The 19,765-nt window shown below is 40.3% G+C and overlaps 2 protein-coding genes across 2 annotated transcripts; both read left to right on the top strand.

Annotated features, from left to right (window-relative positions):
- The first annotated feature begins 7,005 nt into the window (after positions 1 to 7,005).
- Positions 7,006 to 12,329, top strand: ZDS (zeta-carotene desaturase). Its single transcript, XM_078573837.1, has 14 exons — positions 7,006 to 7,350; positions 7,946 to 8,070; positions 8,428 to 8,562; positions 8,676 to 8,748; positions 8,872 to 8,945; positions 9,197 to 9,301; positions 9,453 to 9,697; positions 9,768 to 9,855; positions 10,187 to 10,229; positions 10,313 to 10,469; positions 11,175 to 11,303; positions 11,380 to 11,452; positions 11,528 to 11,692; positions 12,096 to 12,329. Exons 1-14 carry the CDS (start codon positions 7,143 to 7,145, stop codon positions 12,225 to 12,227), a joined length of 1,752 nt encoding a protein of 583 aa, XP_078429963.1. The 5' UTR covers positions 7,006 to 7,142; the 3' UTR covers positions 12,228 to 12,329.
- A 3,012-nt stretch (positions 12,330 to 15,341) lies between these two features.
- LOC144701994 (adenine phosphoribosyltransferase-like protein, putative (DUF2358)) lies at positions 15,342 to 17,937 on the top strand. Its single transcript, XM_078573836.1, has 8 exons — positions 15,342 to 15,567; positions 15,633 to 15,739; positions 16,394 to 16,459; positions 16,847 to 16,929; positions 17,104 to 17,150; positions 17,279 to 17,357; positions 17,428 to 17,538; positions 17,658 to 17,937. The coding sequence occupies exons 1-7, from the start codon at positions 15,374 to 15,376 to the stop codon at positions 17,509 to 17,511; spliced, it is 660 nt and encodes a 219-aa protein (XP_078429962.1). The 5' UTR covers positions 15,342 to 15,373; the 3' UTR covers positions 17,512 to 17,538; positions 17,658 to 17,937.
- The last annotated feature ends 1,828 nt before the right edge of the window (positions 17,938 to 19,765 follow it).

The following is a 19,765-nucleotide window of genomic DNA, read 5'->3' as shown; positions in this document are numbered from 1 at the left end:
GCCTTGGGCATCTCAGCTAGGGCGGCCTGGGGTTGACCTTGGGCGGCCCTGGCAGGGGCGGCTCGGACGGCCTTGGGCGGCCCTGTTGGGGCGGCCTAGGGTGGGTCTTGGGCGGCCCTGACAGGTGCGGCCTGGGGCGGCCTGGGCGTCCTTGGGCGGCCCTGTTGGGGAGGCCTAGGGCTGTTCTTGGGCGGCCTTGGCAGGGGCAACCTGGGCGGCCTTGGGCGGCCTTGGGCGGCCTTGTTGGGGCGGCCTTAGGCTGGTCTTGGACGGCCCTGGCAGGGGCGGCCTGGGCGGATTGGGGCTGCCTTGTTAGGGCGGCCTGGGGCTGACCTTGGGCGGTCGTCCTGGGTGGCCCTAGGGTGATCTTGGACTGGCGACCAGGGGGCCCTAGGGTAACCAAGGAGGACGAGAAGAGAGAAAGAGAAAGGAGAGGAGGGAGGGGAAGGAGGAAGAGGAGGGATGGAAGAGAGAAAGCTGGCGACGAGATGTGATGACGGTGGCGACGGCTAGGGTTTGATGAGATAGGAAGGGAGGCTTGGGCAGTCCTCCAAGAAGAGTTTAAAACAAAAACTCGATTCTTGAATTATGACTGCCTAACTTTTTCTTGAAAACAATGGCCTATATATAGGCCTTGGAGGAAAGAGAAAATGACGATAAATTAAAGACGAGAAAATTAAAGACGAAGGACGTACTTTGTGTCACGCCAAAGGACAGTTATTGATCTGCCTCTGGCGACGTGTCATGACGCACGTAGGGACGTGCGCGGGTGGAGATGTGCATGACGACGGTTGCGGCGCGTGCGTGGCGGAGGTGTTGACTTCGGTTGACTGCGTCGTTGTGTACGTGGTGGAGATGTTGACTTCGGTTGATGGCGGCGGCGCGTCCGGTGTCGAAGCATTGGCGTCCACGCCACCAGAATGATAAAAAATAAAATTCATTGCTAGCAAACCTCCCTTAATGTTAAAAAAATATTTCATTATCAAGCATAAAATAAAGAAAATAATATAATCTGTAATATTGGCTTTCATTTACAGCTGGTTAAAAATTTGACCCACAAGGTGACACGTATAGCATATATTTTATGTTTGACTTTAAAGACCAAATGAAATTATAGGAGAAACTTCCTTTGGAAAGGTATTCAAGAAATGGAGATCTATATCAGGAGTGGACCAACAAAATAATTTGGTTTTGATAATAAGAAAGAGTAATAGCTAAGAGAGCAAAAAAACATTGACTAACGATCCAATCCTGATTGATATGATGGTAACATGAGAATTTGTGATCTTTATATGATATCATAGATGAGGAAATAATAAAATGAAGGTTAGACGATATTAATTTTGTGATAATAAGCACATAATTTAAAGGTAATGAGAAGGAGAATATTATAAGAATAAGAAATGATATGTTGAAAAAAGCTTGGGATAGTGAGTAAGTTTAAAATAGTAAATATATAGAGATGAGATAGTCATAATATATAAATATAGATGAAAGGAAAGATAAGTGCGAGAAATAATTGAAATGATGGAAATATTAATATTAAAAATTTAGGTAATTATACTTATATCCCAAAGATAATGGAACATGACAAATCAGGTATCAATATAAACAGTATCTGTGAATCGGCGGATTGTACATAATTTGTTAAGTTTTTTTTTTTTGAGATATGAAAGTATTGCTAATAGTGCACTGAGGAATAAGGTAGCTGAAACCACTCCTTGGTCCAATGCCCATAACTATATTTTTTCCAAAGAGTAAACTTTCGGGCAGAACTATTAAGATGATGAAGAAAGTATGTCATATTGTGCATGTTATAGACAAATTATTTTTGATCAGGCATCGATTCTTTTAGAATATTGTTTCTACATGGAGTGATAAATTTTGACTATTTTGCTTTTGTAGATGACCAGTCGTGTGGTCAAGAAAATGTTCCAAGTTAAAAGAAAAAAACTATGAGAATCACTTGAGAACCTACAAAAATTGCTTCATCCCATTGGGCAAATGGCCCTAATAGCAAACACTTGGAAAATGTCAAACCATATTGGTGATATTTGGGGTCATAACTCATTCTATTGATGATGCATGTAACCTTTGTGAATGAGTTCTTTCTGTCAAGGAGTTAGTGTATTCTTACATAGATGCTCACTTGACGGTTTTACTAAACCATTTTTAATAGGGTATAATCTGACAAACTAGTATTTTGTTTATTCATTTCCTAAGTACCTGTAAATGTGCCAATAATTTTCGTTTTGTCAGGAATTTTTTATCATAGATAATAATGCGAGTAATAACAACACGATCATCACAACCTTGGGGGCACACTTAAAGAACAGTAGCTCAAGTTTCACTTCTCAGTGCCATGTGTTGTGCATGGTCTGCATTCAAAACTTTGCAATCTAAAGTGGCATTAAAGTGGCATTCTTGTCTTTTAAGAAAATGATTTTACGTAGAGGATTCAGAAATACAAGATGTTATGTGATGATATGGGCATGCAAAAAACCCCTTGCTCATTGAAGATTTACCGATTAGATGGAACTCGACATATGATATCATTTAAAGATAAGTGTTGGAGTATATGACAAGTACCTGTCTTCAGAAAATATATAATTTTAAAAAGTTAAGTTAAAGGAGTAGGATATCCTAAAGATGTTTGATGAAAATCTGAAGTGATTCATCCCAATGTGAAATTGGCAAAAAGTCAACTATGTGATAAAAATCCTTAACTTATTCTCTTTGATCCATTAAAATTTCCAGCCTCAAAACATACCACATGGTCCTTGATACATTGAATTTCCTCCTCTACTTCTAACGAAGGACTGCTGGAGGTAATGAAGGTCCCACCATTACACTCACACGGAGATGGAGGAGAGCACTCTAGGAACTAGGAAGAAATAATGGGCACCCAAAGAACCCCTTAACATTTGAGCTTATTAAATTGGAGGGCTTTCTCATATTTAAACTTATTAAATTTGTGTAAACAACACCTTAACATTTAAGCAGATAGTCAAATGTTGAATAATCCTTTGCATGTGGTTCTCCAAGTCTATGTACCGGTATATTAGAGAACTCTAGAAAACCGAACACAATTTATTGGGTGGCCTTAACTAATTAACTATATGTAACATACATATGAATTAGTCATCGATTAATTAAACCTAAAAATAGGTCAAATAATTATCCCATATGTTAACTACTCCACATGGTCTAGAAAGCAACAGCCCTTTACTGTCATTAGTTATCAGCTATGTATAATCCCTCATCCTCACGAGACTAATCCCAAAACAATTAAAGGTATGGTAAAGCATAAAATACTAACCAGTAATTTTAATTAGTAATGATGCATGGAAACCATAGAAAAAACCTCCAGTAATTAAAATACAATATCATCTTCCTTGAGTCAATCTCCTTTTAGACCTAGGGTTGATTAATCACATCTGGAGCACACAATCATCTTCATGGATTCTTTTCTGCATTCCAGATAAGATTATTTTTTATCTATTGATAAGGAACTCATAGGTCGTCGTTATAACACAAACATCCATCCACAATATCTTTGGCGTTTTAGGTCTAAGAACCACTTGTACAATCGTAATATGAATCAACTCAAATTATATCATTAATAATAAAGTTATATAAAATTTCCTTGTCGTTGCAAGAGAGCTCAACCACTTATCTTTTATCTTCAAACTTGAACAAAAAATGAAAACATTAAAAAATATGGATGGATCATAAAATGACCTCTTTGAATAGGACCACCAATGTAGGTAAATTCTAAGATGTTTTATATAGATATTGGGGTTTATACAAAGACCCAAGGATATGGGTAGAGGAAATAGAGAAAACAATGTCATCAAAATTTCAACCCAAAGCTCCTACTAGATTGGTAGCTATCATATATTGAAGTAAGATGATTTCTTGTCCTCTGAGTATTTTCTGTCTCCTTTATCAATATGCATATCATATCATTAGCATTTCATCATAATCTTTGGATTTAGCAATTACTTTTCCCCATATTTATGTAGTTTGAAGTAAGAATTCTCACCAATTAATGTGGATCCGATGTGTGTCCATGGATTTACTAAATCGTGCACCTAACAGTGAGTTTCAACATTTTTTCCTCATTAGACAGCTCTTACCCCCCATTCCCCTATAGAAGACTTAAGCAATCAAATACAATTCTAAAATTTAATGCATGTTGTTCTGATGCGACTTGCAAATTCCGCAGTGATGTAGTTTTATGCTTTGTAGAAAATGATGTATCACCTTGTGAGGCAATTCTTACAATTAATCATAAATTGTGTAGTGCCACCATGTGTCCCCCCTTCTGCATTACATTCATTATGATTTTAATCTCTGAATTTTCTTGATCCACCAAGTGTCCTTGCGCATGCAGAAGCAAAGAAAAACATTCATGGTTGGTTTCATTATAGTATTACAAATAAGCATGCCATAATAGAACATTTCCAATGATTGGAGCAGTCAATCATTGGTAAAAACCGTAGATTGCCTACACCCAATGATAGGTTGCACTCTGAATAAATCAATTTAAAACAAGTGATTGATGTTTCTAAATCATGATACATTGTTTTTTTATTTAGAATATCATATAAATATTCTGACTTAGAATTATTTTTTACAAATATGATGTCGTAAAAAATAAAAATTACCAAATAAATCCAAAAAATAAGAATAATATTCTAGAACAAGTGATTGAACAAATCAATTTAAAACAAGTGATTGATGTGGCTAAATTATGATAAATTGCATTTTATTTAGAATACCAATAAATACATCTCTAAAGAATATTCTGACTTAAAATTATTTTTTACAAATATGATGCCAAAAAAATCAAAAAATTCCCGAAATCCAAAAAAATAAGAATAATATTCTACAAATAGGTTTAATTGTTTTAAGCTTGATGGCAAAAATCTATGATCATTCTAATGCAAAATAAATACGAAAAAGGAATGATAATAACACAATAATTGAGTCTTATCACAACCGCATTACAACCAATATGTTACATACAAATGTAAAACACTTAAACCAGAAGACTTAAGCGGACTGTTATTTACATGATGATGTTAATAAATCACAAACAGAAGACTGTGGCTACATTGAGAGCATCAACCAAGGACAATGAGGCAGGTTATTATGTGAATCTGTGTTTATTTGTGATGACGACCTCGAAATCTAGAGTTCATATGGATGGAGAGTCCAAAATCAACTCATAGATTAGGATATCATCATGTTCTATTTTTTATAGTCCAATTGTAAGTCTATTGTAATTTATATTTCATGGTTTTACCATGATGGATGGATGAATGAATAACTGGTGATGGATGCACAGATCATAGATGGACCATGCACTTATGAATGATAGATGGATGGACATATCAGGTCAACATGACAACGAACATGATTCTTCATTCATGCTTTTAACCATACTAGATTCTAGAAATGATCGTTACAATTTATATTTTCATGGTTTTACCATGATGGATGGATGCATAAGGGTGATGGATGCGCAGATCATAGATAGATCCTCTACTTATGAATGATAGATGGATTGACAGATCAGGTCAACATGACAACAAACACGATTATTAATTCGTGCTTTTAACCAAAATAGATTTTAGAAACGATAGTTGTAATTTATATTTTCATGGTTTTACCATGATGGATGGATGAATAAGGGTGATGGATGCACAGATCATAGATGGATCATGTACTTATGAATGATAGATGGATGGACCTATCAGGTCAACATGACAACAAACATGATTATTCTTTCATGCTTTTAACCATACTAGATTTTAGAAACAATAGTTGTAATTTAGATTTTTATGGTTTTACCATGATGGATGGATGCATAAGGGTGATGGATGCGCAGATCATAGATAGATCCTCTACTTATGAATGATAGATGGATTGACAGATCAGGTCAACATGACAACAAACACGATTATTAATTCGTGCTTTTAACCAAAATAGATTTTAGAAACGATAGTTGTAATTTATATTTTCATGGTTTTACCATGATGGATGGATGAATAAGGGTGATGGATGCACAGATCATAGATGGATCATGTACTTATGAATGATAGATGGATGGACAGATCAGGTCAACATTACAACAAACATGATTATTCTTTCATGCTTTTAACCATACTAGATTTTAGAAACAATAGTTGTAATTTAGATTTTTATGGTTTTACCATGATGGATGGATGCATAAGGGTGATGGATGCGCAGATCATAGATAGATCCTCTACTTATGAATGATAGATGGATTGACAGATCAGGTCAACATGACAACAAACACGATTATTAATTCGTGCTTTTAACCAAAATAGATTTTAGAAACGATAGTTGTAATTTATATTTTCATGGTTTTACCATGATGGATGGATGAGTAAGGGTGATGGATGCACAGATCATTGATGGATCATGTACTTATGAATGATAGATGGATGGACAGATCAGGTCAACATGACAACAAACATGATTATTCATTCATGCTTTTAACCAAAGATTTTAGAAACGATCATTGTTTTACCATGATGGACGGATGAATAAGGGTGATGGATGCACAGATCACAGATGGACCATGTACTTATGAATGATAGATGGATGGACCTATCAGGTCAACATGACAACAAACATGATGATTCATTCATGCTTTTAACCAAACTAGATTTTAGAAACTACAATTTTAGGTTTAATTTTTTGGGAAAGAAACAGTTCATGCCTTATTTTTTTTTAAAGTGTTATACCCATCATAAGAAAATTGAAAAAATATGATAAAGAAGGAATAAACATGATTATTCATTCATGCTTTTAACCAAACCAGATTTTATAGTTTTAGGTTTGCTTAATTAGAAAAAAAAACAGATCATGCCTGATATTTTTAAAAAGTGTTATACCCATCATAAGAAAATTGAAAAAATATGATAAAGAAGGAATTATATATTAGGATATTGTTCTCTTTTTCTTAGAAGGGGGAAGGGAGTGGAAGGACAGAACGCAGTCTACCTTCTCTCCTGCCGTGGCTGAGCAGCCTCCACTCCTGCCCAGTTCTTCTCGTCGCCTGAATCGAGAGTTCTTCAATTGCGACGTTGTCGGGTTCAGATTTCTTCATGGCTGGCGCGTCAGCGGCCGCTTCTTGCTCGTCTGCGGCGTTCATTTGCAGCCATCGATCTGCGAATTCTGGTCAAAGCGACGTTTTTGGATGCCCTCTGAGCTCTAATGGGCGAAATCAGTTCAAGTTTCCTTCGATATCGCGTCGCAGGCAACGGACTGTGCGGTCTTCTCTTGAGTCTCGTGTTGCTGACATGAGCACAAACGGTATGATTTCAATTATTTGTAAAATTGGATCGTGAGTCTTTTTTTTTCTATTTATCCAGCTGCGATCGTTGCTTGTTTTCTGTTTGTAGATTTGTTTGCATGGGTTTTAACTCATTATCGATCCGGAGAGGCTTCCTCTGGACGTTTTTCTTGTGGCCTTTCCGTATCTGTCTCTTTTTTTCTTCAGTAAAATTCTTGAACTTCTTTGTCAGGCTTTTTAATCCGTAGATTAGTAAAAATGGGTTTTAACTTGTATTCGATCCAGGGAGGATTCCTCTAGACGTTTTCCTTGTAGCCTATCCTTTCCTATCTATCTCTTTTTTTATTCAATAAATGCTTGAACTTCCTCGCAAAGTATTCTTATCCATACATTAGTTTTCACGGGTTTAATTCATTTTCCATTAGAGAGGCCTCCTCTTGACGTTTTCTTGAAACCAATCCGTATGTATTTCTTTTTTCCTTTAATGAGTTGGAGTGGTGTTCCATCGCAGCGTTTCTTTGGAATCATTAACTATGTGATGTACTGACGATATTTACCAGAATTACTTTAAGTTTAGTAGTTTTTTTGATGTTCCTCGAATCACTATCATTGCAGCTCCCAAAGGTTTATTTCCCCCGGAACCAGAAAAGTACAGAGGACCTAAGCTTAAAGTGGCTATTATTGGTGCCGGCCTTGCTGGCATGTCTACTGCCGTGGAACTCTTGGATCAAGGCCATGAGGTTAACTGAATCCAGCATTTCCCTCCGTATAATTTTCAAATTTCTAGAAAATGGTGCGGATGCCTGATTCCTGTACCTTCAATTGATTTTGGTTCGTTTATTTGTTTTATTGGAGAGCTCTGTCTTTTCTTCATTTACCGATGCCCTTATGATTATCAGATTTTCCTGAGGTGTAACTAACCACCGTTATCCATTGCGATCAACCTGTTAAAGGGGATAACAACTCTAAATCTAAATCTGACACTATTTTTTTTATCCTGCTATTCTATTGTCTGCTTCAAAATTGTGATTACTTAGATTTTTTAAGAGTTTTTTGTGGAAGATAGAAGAAAGGACTGCTGAATAATATTTTGGCAGGTTGACATTTATGAGTCTCGGAAATTTATTGGTGGCAAAGTCGGTTCCTTTGTGGATAAGGGTGGAAATCACGTCGAAATGGGACTTCACGTTTTCTTTGGGTGCTACAATAATCTCTTCCGTCTTCTGAAAAAGGTAAAATTACTTTCTTTAACTATGTGACACTGTTTTTCATGTCTAGTGCATTGAACTTTATAATGCCTAGAGTTAATATATTTTGGTATAATTTTCCTTTGAAAACAATTCAGGTTGGGGCGGAGGACAATTTATTGGTGAAGGATCACACCCATACATTTGTGAATAAAGGGGGAGACATTGGTGGTATGTATTATCTTGATTTATTTTTTTGCTGTTTAATGTTTTCTTTTTTGGTCCCAAATGAATTATTCAAAGAATCTTACATTTAATTTTTTTTTCTGAATGCAATCTGCTCCTGGAATGCAGAACTCGATTTCCGTTTCATGTTTGGGGCACCATTGCATGGCATTCGCGCATTTCTTCAGACAAATCAGCTAAAGGTACACGAATACTTGTTTCTGCTCTCTGAGTGGACACAAAATGTTCCTTCTCGCCATCATGTTTTAATCTTATAAGTTTTTTTTGTGTTTAAATTGAGTGTTCCTGAAAAGTATAAAACCTTCCCATTTACGCTCTATCATAATTTGCCTGTATATCTCTCCATTTTTGTTACTGTTTCCATTACGCCCATGTTCATTTTATTTTCTAGAAGTCCCACAAATTAAAGAAATTTATATATATCCACTTTCAGACTTATGACAAAGCGAGAAACGCTCTGGCTCTTGCCCAAAGCCCAGTTGTGCGGGCTCTCATTGATCCAGATGGCGCTCTGCAGGAAATTCGGGACCTTGATAGTGTTAAGTTCATATTTCATTTATTCCGTCATTATTTTGAGTTCTCGGGGTGGAATTTTCTTAATAATGCACATAAATGTGCATGTTGGTTTTCTTTTTATCATTCTTTTCAAAATTTCAAAAAAGTTAACGCGTCTTTTTCATGCATCCCAGATTAGTTTCTCGGATTGGTTCATCTCAAAAGGTGGGACGCGTATGAGCATCAAGAGAATGTGGGACCCCGTTGCATATGCCCTTGGATTTATTGACTGTGACAATATCAGCGCCCGTTGCATGCTAACAATATTTGCCCTTTTCGCTACCAAGACCGAGGCTTCTCTCTTGCGCATGCTCAAGGGTTCACCTGATAACTACTTGAGCGGACCAATTAGGAAATACATTGCCGACAAAGGGGGGAGGTTGGCCGATATTATTGCACTGGAAATGAAAAATAATTCTTTTTTACATAATTTCCACTGACATTTTCAGATTCCACGAGAGATGGGGCTGCAGAGGGATCTCGTATGAGAAATCTGATGATGGCCAAACCTACGTTACAGGAATTTCGTTGTCAAAGGTTCATTCTCATTTCGTTTTGAGTTTTGACTGCTCTGTCTGGGGTTTGTTGTCCAGGATACCGATGATGAGTGGACTATGTCGATGACGATGACTAGCCATCATCGTCATCAAAGGACTGAATAATGTGATGATGAATTCATCATCGTCTCGTTATCACCTTGTCATAGTGTTGTCATCATCTCGTCATCGACATTCATCGCATTCTATGGACGCAGTTCAGTTTTTATTTCATTCATTTTTGTACTGGGCAATGTCGAGTAGAAGATTGCTAGCTGCATTGTTACAGCTACCCAGGTTTGTTTCAATAATCCGTGATTTTGGATGACCAGGCTACTGAAAAGAAGGTGGTCAAAGCTGATGCGTACGTTGCAGGTTAGTAAATTTATAACTCTGAACCTGTTCACTTGAGTCTGATGCATATTTTTGTGGGTGACGGTCAATGCTTCTTAGGGCAGCATGTGATGTGCCAGGGATAAAACGATTACTTCCAGCGGAGTGGAGGGCGTGGGATTCTTTTAATAATATCTACAAACTTGTGGGAGTGCCAGTTGTCACTGTCCAGCTTCGTTACGACGGCTGGGTTACTGAGTTGCAGGATCTTGAGCTATCAAGGTGAACTCTTTCCCTCCATTGGTTTCTTAAACTTCCTATGAGGTTTGGTATCTCCAAATCCCATCTTCATGATCATCATCAGCATCCATGTTTGTGGTTAGATGAATGACAATGGCGATCAGTCATCATCCGACGGATGACACGGATGAGGATGATGATGACAAAGTCGTCGTCATCATTATGATAGCTCACTCAACATCATCATCGTTGATGCCCAACTTTATCATCAGCTGATGGATGCCAAGGATGAGGACAATGACTAATACATCGTCATGATCCACAAACCTTTCAAAAAAAAAGGACCCCGTCTTGTCATTCCCATCGTGAACCATGTTTTTGCTCGATGATTCATCATCCACCGATGCGTGACTAGGTCTAGGACGATGATGATCCGTTGTTGTGATCATCATTGTCCAGTTGTCCGCACATGTTTGGTGCTGAACTAGTGTTGGGGAAGGATCTCGAATTTCTCATCCTCATTCCATCTCACAATCTCATCATTGTCATCATCATCCATATTTGGGTTTGAACGAATGACAATGAAGATGAAGATTCGCCATTGCCCATAGGATGATGAGGACACCAGTGATTCAATTTTGTTGTTATCATCGTCCACTCATCATTGTCATATATATTATGAAATCCTACTCCCAAGTTTTATTCATTAATAGCCTAATATTGACGCATTTTAACTTCTCATCACAGGCAGTTGATGCGGGCAGCGGGGCTGGATAATCTCCTCTACACCCCTGACGCAGATTTTTCTTGTTTTGCGGACCTCGCCCTCGCTTCTCCAGAGGATTATTACATTGAAGGACAAGGATCTTTGATCCAGTGAGAAAAAACACTAACATTTTCTTCAAAGGAAACTCTATAAACGTAGTCTTAACATGGTGCTCTCATTGTTCAGGGCCGTACTTACCCCTGGAGAGCCATACATGCCACTCGTCAACGAGAAAATTGTGAGCAAGGTCCAAGAACAGGTGCTGGAACTCTGAACCAGAGACTCAGTTGACTTACTGTCATTTGAGAAAAAACCAAACTTACCATTTTCTCAGGTGTTGGAGCTGTTCCCATCTGCGAGGGGTCTGAAAGTCACTTGGTCCTCCGTGGTCAAAATCGCAGAATCGTTGTACCGAGAAGGCCCGGGAAACGATCCATTTAGGCCCGACCAGAAGACACCTGTGAAGAATTTCTTCCTCTCTGGTTCTTACACTAAACAGGTAACTTTGGACTTTAGGGTCTTGGTTTGTTCATTAATACCTACCATTCCATGATTTCGACTGAAGAACCAATGTCAGTTGATTATAATATAACTGAAGAACCAGCTCTTAGTCTTTTTGCAAGAATCTCAATTCCACTGTAAAGATGTCTACTACTAAAGGCTATGAACTAGATCAGAATCATTCTTAACAAATCCAAGGATTCCAAAGTTTCATTAATTTATTTATATTCAAAGTACCATAAGTTGAAAGAAGAATCCTCCAATTTGTCAAGGATAACTGTAAATTCAAGCCTTAACCCTTAACCCTAAACCCAAAACCATCTGTTGTTATGCTTGCGATACTTCGTGATTTCTTAAGTATACCGACATCGTATGATTTGACATGTTTGTTCGCCTGGCAGGATTACATTGACAGCATGGAAGGGGCCACATTATCTGGGAGGCAGGCTGCAGCCTATATTTGTGAGGCGGGTGAGGAACTTGCCGCCATTCGGAGGAAGCTTTCCGCCAGCGAGTTGCCCGTCTTGGCCTGAGCTTCTTGATTTACTTCCGCAATCATATACTTACTGATGGTGCTTATTCATATATTGTATTTGAACATGATTTCGGGAATATCCATAAGCCTAGCTAAGTTATCTGTGGTTGGTTGGACTGGGATGGTCCGGAGCTCATGACCCATTTTGGGGAATGATCATTAACCTATAGAATCAAACATTTTATTTATTAAATTACCTTCCATTGCCAAAGGAAAATTGATATGATCTGGAGTCAGTATCTAATGGAGGAAACGGTCCTGGTAAATGAGCTCTGCAGGAATTGATATTACAGCAACCTTAGCTGTCTCTCTCTCTCTCTCTTGTCTTGTCGTAACATTGTTCCCCTGGAGATCGATGACCCTTTCATTGACTATCCTTCGCCATCCTCTCCCATTCCTGTTCTTCTCTCTTATCCAGGGAACACCTATCTCATCTCCCGCAATTTCTCTATCTTCTCAACAAGGAACCATATCAGAATCACAATTAACGATTCAGGTAATCCATATATATTAAGGAATGTCTCTCGGAGTTAGCGGCCCAACCAGGAGGCATGTCCCACTAAGGAGGTATATAAACCTCATAAGCTCTGCAGGAATAGACATAAGCAACTCTAGCTGTCACACACACACACACACACACACTCTCTCTCTCTCTCTATATATATATATATTATAGTCATAACTTCTTATGCATGGCCTCGACGTCGTCTCCCCATTCGTTGGCTACTGGTGGTCATCCTCTCTCATTCCTTAGATTTGAAGAGATAGTCATGTCAGGCTTTCACCATTTACGACTATTGGTCTGCCATTTCAGGGTGGACTGGCTGGTTGTTTGGATTCGATCCGAGGGTCAACCAAACGGGGACTGGATTCGAATCAGAACCGGACCGAAGTATAGATAAGGTTTAGGTCCTTGCTAAAAACCGAAAGACCCAAAGTTATATCTAGGATTCGGCAGACGTCATCCGTCACGTCATGCGTCACGTCACGCGTCACGTTGACGGCATCGTGACGAATGACGTGATGGTGACGGTGACGGTGATGGATGACGACCTGTTCGTGACGGTGATGTGACGATGACGGGGGGCATTGGACGGGGGACATGATGGTAGGGAAGGACCAAATGTGAGAGCAAAATATTTTCTTGCGTTTGTGTGGTGCGGTGCGGTGCAAATTTCACGCATTGCACCGCACACCATATTACACCGCACCGCACACCGTACAGGAGTCTGTGCGGTGTGGTTATGTGCAACTGTGTGAATTTTTTGAAGGTCCCCCCCCCCTCCCTGCCCCCACCTTCCTCCCCCGGCCGCCCACGTTCCTCCCTGCCGCCCCCCCCACCTCCCCACCGCCCGTCACCCACCGCCCCCCACCCCGCCTCGCGCGCACCCCCCCCCCCTCTCTCTCTCGCTGACGACCACCCCCCTCTCTCCGCTTCCCCGGGTTGGCTCCGCCGGCTCGAGTGGCTCGACCTCGCCTAGAACGACCTCCGTGGGCCGGTCCCCGCCACCCTCGCCAGGCTCTCCTCCGCCGCCACGATCGAGCTCTAGGGGAACCGCCTCTCCGGGGCTATCCCAAACCAACTGGCCAGCAACCTCTCCTCTCTTCGATTCTGCAACGCCTCCGGTAATCTCCTCAAGGGGAGATCCCCCCCGCCTTCTTCCACCTCCCTCTGCTCGAAAGCTTCCGTCTTTACCAGAACAGGCTCGCTGGCGGGTTGCCAGCAAGCCTCACCAGAGCCCGCTGGCTCGCCGAGCTCCGCCTCCATGGGAACGAATTGAGCGGGCGGCTTCCTGCGGACTTGGGCGAGACCTCCGCCCTCGTCGTGGTGGATCTCTCGCAGAACCAGTTCTCTGGGGAGATTCAGAGGGGGATCTGCTATGGGAGCTCCTTGGAGGAGCTCATGCTCATTGGCAATTCTCTTTCGGGGACTCTGCAAGAGGGGCTGGCGAGCTGCAGAATGCTCCGGCGGGTCCGGCTCAGCGGAAAATCCCTCTCCGGCGAGGTCCCACAGGCGATGTGGGCGCTGCCGAGGGTCAGCCGGCTGGACCTCGAAGGGAACCTTCTCTCCAGCGAGATCTCCCCCTCCATAGCCGGAGCTCGGAACCTCTCCGTCCTCGCCATATCGCACAACCAGTTCTCCGGCGTCGTTCTCCGTGAGATTGTTGCGCTGAAGAGCCTCTTCGAGATCACCGCCGCCGGGAACCGCCTTGCTGGGCTGCTGCCGCCGGTGATCGGAGGCTGGCCGGGCTCCAATTGCTGAACCTCCATGGCAACGCCATCTCTGGCGAGCTCCTCAGAGACGTGCTCTCATGGCGACGCCTGACGGAGCTCAACCTGGGAGCAATCTCCTTACAGGGACGATCCTGGCGGAGCTCCGCTTCCTCCCCGTTCTCAACTATTTTGATCTCTCGGTCAATCTCCTTCGCCGGCACCGGCGAAAAGAGTGACAGCGATTTGTGAGAATTTGTGCGATGTGCGGTGCGGATTTCCGCACAAAACTGCACTGCCCCTCTGGTGCGTGCGAAAATTCGCACAGTGGGTGCGAATTTTCGCGCCGCACCGCACGCCCCTCTCTACATGATGGGATGGCCATCACGGATGACGGGCATAACGGATTTTTAAGAATCTTTAAAAATCACCCATAAAGCTTAAAAACGGTTCCATTTAAACTTTCTGACAGCTGAGATTTTTGCCACGTGGCATCACTGGATCTATTTCTTGGCATTTTGCAGAAAAGTCCGGGCATTAATTCGTGAGCGCAAAAGCATGCCCCTTAACAATAATTGGAGATATGCCCCTTTGATTCTCTCTCCTCCACAAGGGTTGTTATTTTCGTCACACCTGACAGTGACGACGACCAGTGACGTGGACGTGAAGGGACGCCACAACAAGGGAGTATGATGCTGTCGTGATGGATTTTTTCAAATTCCGTGGATGTGTGACAGGACGGTGACGCGACAGAACTACCGTCCCGTCACCGTCCGTTACGGATCGTCATCCGTCCCGTCCCGTCGGAGGAGTCACTGACGTGCCGCTCCATAGTTATATCAATCCTTACATTTAAAATAATATTATTTTACTGGACTGGGCGGAATAAATAAACTTATGGACGGGCAGAAATTAACCGGTAGAACACAGCGAATGGCAGGCGTCCACGTGGCGGCAGTTCTTCTGCCGCCCAGTCTCCGGCGGCGATGGATGACGGGCCGTTGCTACTCCGCCGGCGGCGGCGGCGGAGATCGGCGGAGAGATGAGACGCAGTGGTTCTTGAAAGCCGCTGTTTCTGGTGTGACGGAACTCCTCAGAATCTTCCCCGTTCCTTCTCGGCAGCAAAGGTCTGTTTATGGTGTGTCTTTTGATCTGTCTTGCTCGAATTTGCTTGAATGTGGTGTCTATGTAGTCCTGTTGGTGATTGTCCAGCGGAGGAGGCCGATTTTCTGGTCCGAGATCTGGAGGACGTGGTTTCCATTCTGCGGTCTGATTTCGATCGGGCTTACTTTCTTACAGGTGCCTGACGGATTTAGGATAATTCCTCGCCGTCGATTATTTTTACTTGTTGATTTTATATCGTTTTGGGGATTGTTGATCGACGAAACATGGATAATTAGCAAACGGATCTCAAGGTAGATATGTCATCTTTTTACCCTCGGATATCTCTTTCTCTTGAAAAAAGGATCCGCAAATAGTGTGAAATTTCGAAATTTAATCATGTGGGCTTATTGATTTACTGATGAACCTACTGTACTCAATTCTACACCGCTCCGCTACTGAGACTATAGTTTTTGGCATTTGAATTTCTATGATCCAAAAATACCGAAGTGTCCGACGATTATATAAATGAAGCTATAACGAAAGTGTCTAGGCTGATTATGATGGTCTGATGTTTTTACTGTTCGTTTGGAGCATACAGAGCTCCCCTTCTTGGCAGATTACAGAGAAATATCCGAAGGCTTCCGCTCTCTTTCCCTTTTTTTGTAAACAAAAATTTCCCTCCTTGCAGCTATCTATGTTTACCATTTTGGAACCACGAGTTTAATTAATGATGAAATGAAATCGCAATTGCTTTCTAATTTTTACCTTCACCACATGTTTTACGCGTGTTAATTTCCCATTATGGAATTTATAACTTACCTAGAAATGTTTTTCCCCTGCTCTAAACAGGAAACTTCACTTCCAAAATTTATGCTGAGAACTGTTTATTCGAGGATCCGACAATCAAGTTCTACGGTACTTCATCGAACCTTTTTGCAGATCCTATCAACTTTCAATTCTGATAAAATACATGTCGACTGACCCAAACACACTGTTCACCCAAAATCTTCAATGTGATTTTTTTTCTAGCCGAAGCAGCTTCCAGCTAAACAATATGATTGATTTTTTTTTTCTTGCAGAGCTTAACACTAAAAGATTTTTTTGGAACTACGGATTATCTGTGTTTTTCATAGAATTGCTATAGATCTGTCTATATTATCACCCGTTGTTAATGTGGTGGAAGATGATGATACTTCTTTTTTTTTATTTGAAAATTTCCGTGTTTAAGGTATCCCATCTTTGTATAGTTGTGCTTCATGATCCCTTCAAATGGATCTTGATTATTGCTTTGCTCTGGTTCAGGTAGAGACAAATACTCCCAGAATTTGGATTTGCTCATTCCTTTCTTTGAGGGACAGTCCCTTGTTTTAGAAAATATTGAGAAGGTACATGCCATCAATTCTTTATTCAACATCCAAGCATTTCTTATTTTTTTTTTCTTTTTTCATGGTTTGGCATTATGCTTCTGTTCCTTCAGTTAAATTTATGATTTTATGTGTATGATTGATTTTCATCAATCATTGATTTATCATCCGATGCTTATCTTGGCAAAAATGAAGGTACTTGACAGCAAAAAGGACATCATCATCGCCACATGGAAGCTCAGGTATATATACTTTTTAAAACTGATTTTCTCCTATATTATGTTTCAGCATCTTTTCTCAATTCTGTCAGTCTGTTTCTTTTCTCCGTCTAAGTTTTATTTTTATTTTTATTTTATTATTTGATTTTCAGGACATTTTTGAGACTTCCATGGAGACCCCTCATTTCCATTGGTGGGAAGACTGCATATGAAATAGATGAAAATTTCAAGGTAAACCATGATGAGCAAAAAATTGGCTGGTTGATGTCTGATAGTCTTCTTATTTCACATTGTGCTTTAGATTGTCAGGCATACCGAGAGTTGGGACGTGTCTGCCCTCCAAGCGGTTGGGCAAATATTTCTGCCATCCTCGGCCAGTGATTAATTCGAAAGCACAAAAATGTGCTTGGAGGTAAAAAATCTATAGTCAGCTTTGTATTTTCCTGGTGCATTGAATGTTTCGTATTGGGGAAGATTTAAATGAAGAAAATGTAAAGCTTTATGAAACTTTTATCTTCTAATGTTTAATAGGTGATACTAAAACACCGTAAAATATTTCTCAAACATTGGGGAAAAAATGGAGAAGAGAGCGGAGTACAAGCGTTTACCATGCAGTTGGCGAGCACATCAGCCATATGGTCCCCCTCACACGACTGGTCACGGATGCTGGTATGTCTCACTCTACATTGTGCGATGTCTACACAAACACACTAGAGGCACTTGTGAGAGCAAGAACATGTACAAAATAAGTCAACTAACTATTGTGAGTTAGATTCTATTATGGTAACATGTACCTTTTGCCTCTCACAAAGGATTAAACCATCACAAAACTTTTAATCATTATCTAGTTAAAATTTAGGCATAAGACCTCCATGGATGTGTATGAATCAGTTTATTTGAATCAATCTATTTAAAATTTAGATCATGTTCCAGGAACCATGATGCAATTAGGCTCCATGTTTGAATCATTTCCATACACCCATACCTTTTTTTCATAACCTATCCTATAATGGTTTCTAGTCATTCTTTTAAAGGCACTACCATTATTTATATGCTGTATAAACTTCACTCCTATCCTACAATGGTTTCTAGTCATTCGTCGAAAGGCACTACCATTATTTATATGTTGGATAAACTTCACTCATGGAGTTACTTTTTCTCTCGCTCCTAAAGTAGTGTGTCACTTTTTTCCCCCTCCTAAAGTAGTGTCTCACTTTTGCTCTCGCTCCTAAATTAGCGCGTCACTTTTTCTCCCTTATATCCTTTCTCCTATAAAACATAATTTAGCTCTGCGAATAAGGATAGCACACCCACCAATAATTCCCTCATTTCCAAAAGTTGAGAATGAATTTGGTGATAATCAGAAACAACCTCCAACCAATTTTGATATCTGCACTTGCCTGTGCTATGTAATGTTTGATTGGATTATGATTGAATTCACCCTCTAGATCAATGGATAATTAACTCTGGGTCATGCTCTTTTCCACCTAAAACAGAGGCATCAGACCTTAGTCTCACATGAACCTCAATGATCCTTTTTCATCATATGTTCCGATGCTGCACCTTGTTTGATCTTAAGTCACATTTCTTGCATGGGCATTCTTCCCAAGAAGTTTTTGGGTGATGCTACTTCCAATACTAAGATGAATAATATCGAATGAAAGCCTTACCTTGCTGTTATATAGAATCAATAAGGGAAAGGAGTGTCCTTGAACTGCACAAGTGTTTTCACATTCTGCAATTCCTACTGTAGCATCATGATTTGTGATACGGCCCTCATTATACCACAAAAGCAGCCCTTTAGAAAGCTAGAGCTTCCACTTTGACCTAAAACTGCACAGAACCACAAGTTTACTATATTTGCTAGTGGGCATGAGGAGCAAGAACAATTTTTATTCGGAAACTTTACGGTTATCATAAAACAAATTTTCTTTAAGAGTCCAGCTCTAAAGAGAACACAAAGGGGGTTAGTGGGTCCAAATATACTCGTCCTATTGGTAGGAATTGGTGTGAAGATGTGTGCGAGATCAAGTTAAAAATGGCGCAAATTTATGAGTTGGAGCAGAGCGAAGAAGTGGCATCATGAATTAGGAGAAAAGAACATGATTCAAGAAAAAAACGCGTTCTGATAAAAAGAAAAAAATATATAAGAAAGAAGGTTACCTGTAGGTGATACCAATACTCTATGAATTCGGAAACAATGAATCAACATTATGCAAGAAATGAAAGAAAATCATCTACAATGATAATCACCTTCTTTGGCCAGGTCTTCCATCCTTTTTCAATTACAGTTCACTTCACGGCCCACCCCACAAGTTCTGTGTTAGCTACATTAACACTACAGTTACTGACTTTGTACAACTCAGTCGAGCACACTACATTAACATAGCCTGCACTTGTTGGTTTTTCATCACCCAATTCACAACAAATCAAATGAAACTGAAACACATTTTTTTTTAATTCAAAACCCAATCCCCTCTCATTCACCATGACTAACGATGTCTCGATTGATTTCCTTTCCTTTATCTACTGAGATGATTCATTTTCCTAAATTTTGAAAGTCCAAAGAGTGCAGACTGGTCATGGAGCTTGGATACGAATTCCAGAATGGAGATCCATGGATCACATATGATATCTCT

Source organism: Wolffia australiana, chromosome 4 (genome assembly GCF_029677425.1).
Source record: "Wolffia australiana isolate 7733 chromosome 4, ASM2967742v1".
Classification (NCBI taxonomy): Eukaryota; Viridiplantae; Streptophyta; class Magnoliopsida; order Alismatales; family Araceae; genus Wolffia; species Wolffia australiana.
This window is presented reverse-complemented; position numbering and strand designations above follow the sequence as displayed.

Bases quoted from the DNA above. Each gene is read 5' to 3' on its own strand.
- ZDS (XM_078573837.1), top strand. From the start codon at position 7,143: ATGGCTGGCGCGTCAGCGGCCGCTTCTTGCTCGTCTGCGGCGTTCATT. The intron at 8,563-8,675 runs GTAAAATTACTT...AAAACAATTCAG, and splicing joins TCTTCCGTCTTCTGAAAAAG to GTTGGGGCGGAGGACAATTT. The intron at 9,698-9,767 runs GTTGGCCGATAT...TGACATTTTCAG, and splicing joins ATTGCCGACAAAGGGGGGAG to ATTCCACGAGAGATGGGGCT.
- LOC144701994 (XM_078573836.1), top strand. From the start codon at position 15,374: ATGGCAGGCGTCCACGTGGCGGCAGTTCTTCTGCCGCCCAGTCTCCGG. The intron at 15,568-15,632 runs GTCTGTTTATGG...GTGTCTATGTAG, and splicing joins GTTCCTTCTCGGCAGCAAAG to TCCTGTTGGTGATTGTCCAG. The intron at 15,740-16,393 runs GTGCCTGACGGA...TGCTCTAAACAG, and splicing joins TCGGGCTTACTTTCTTACAG to GAAACTTCACTTCCAAAATT.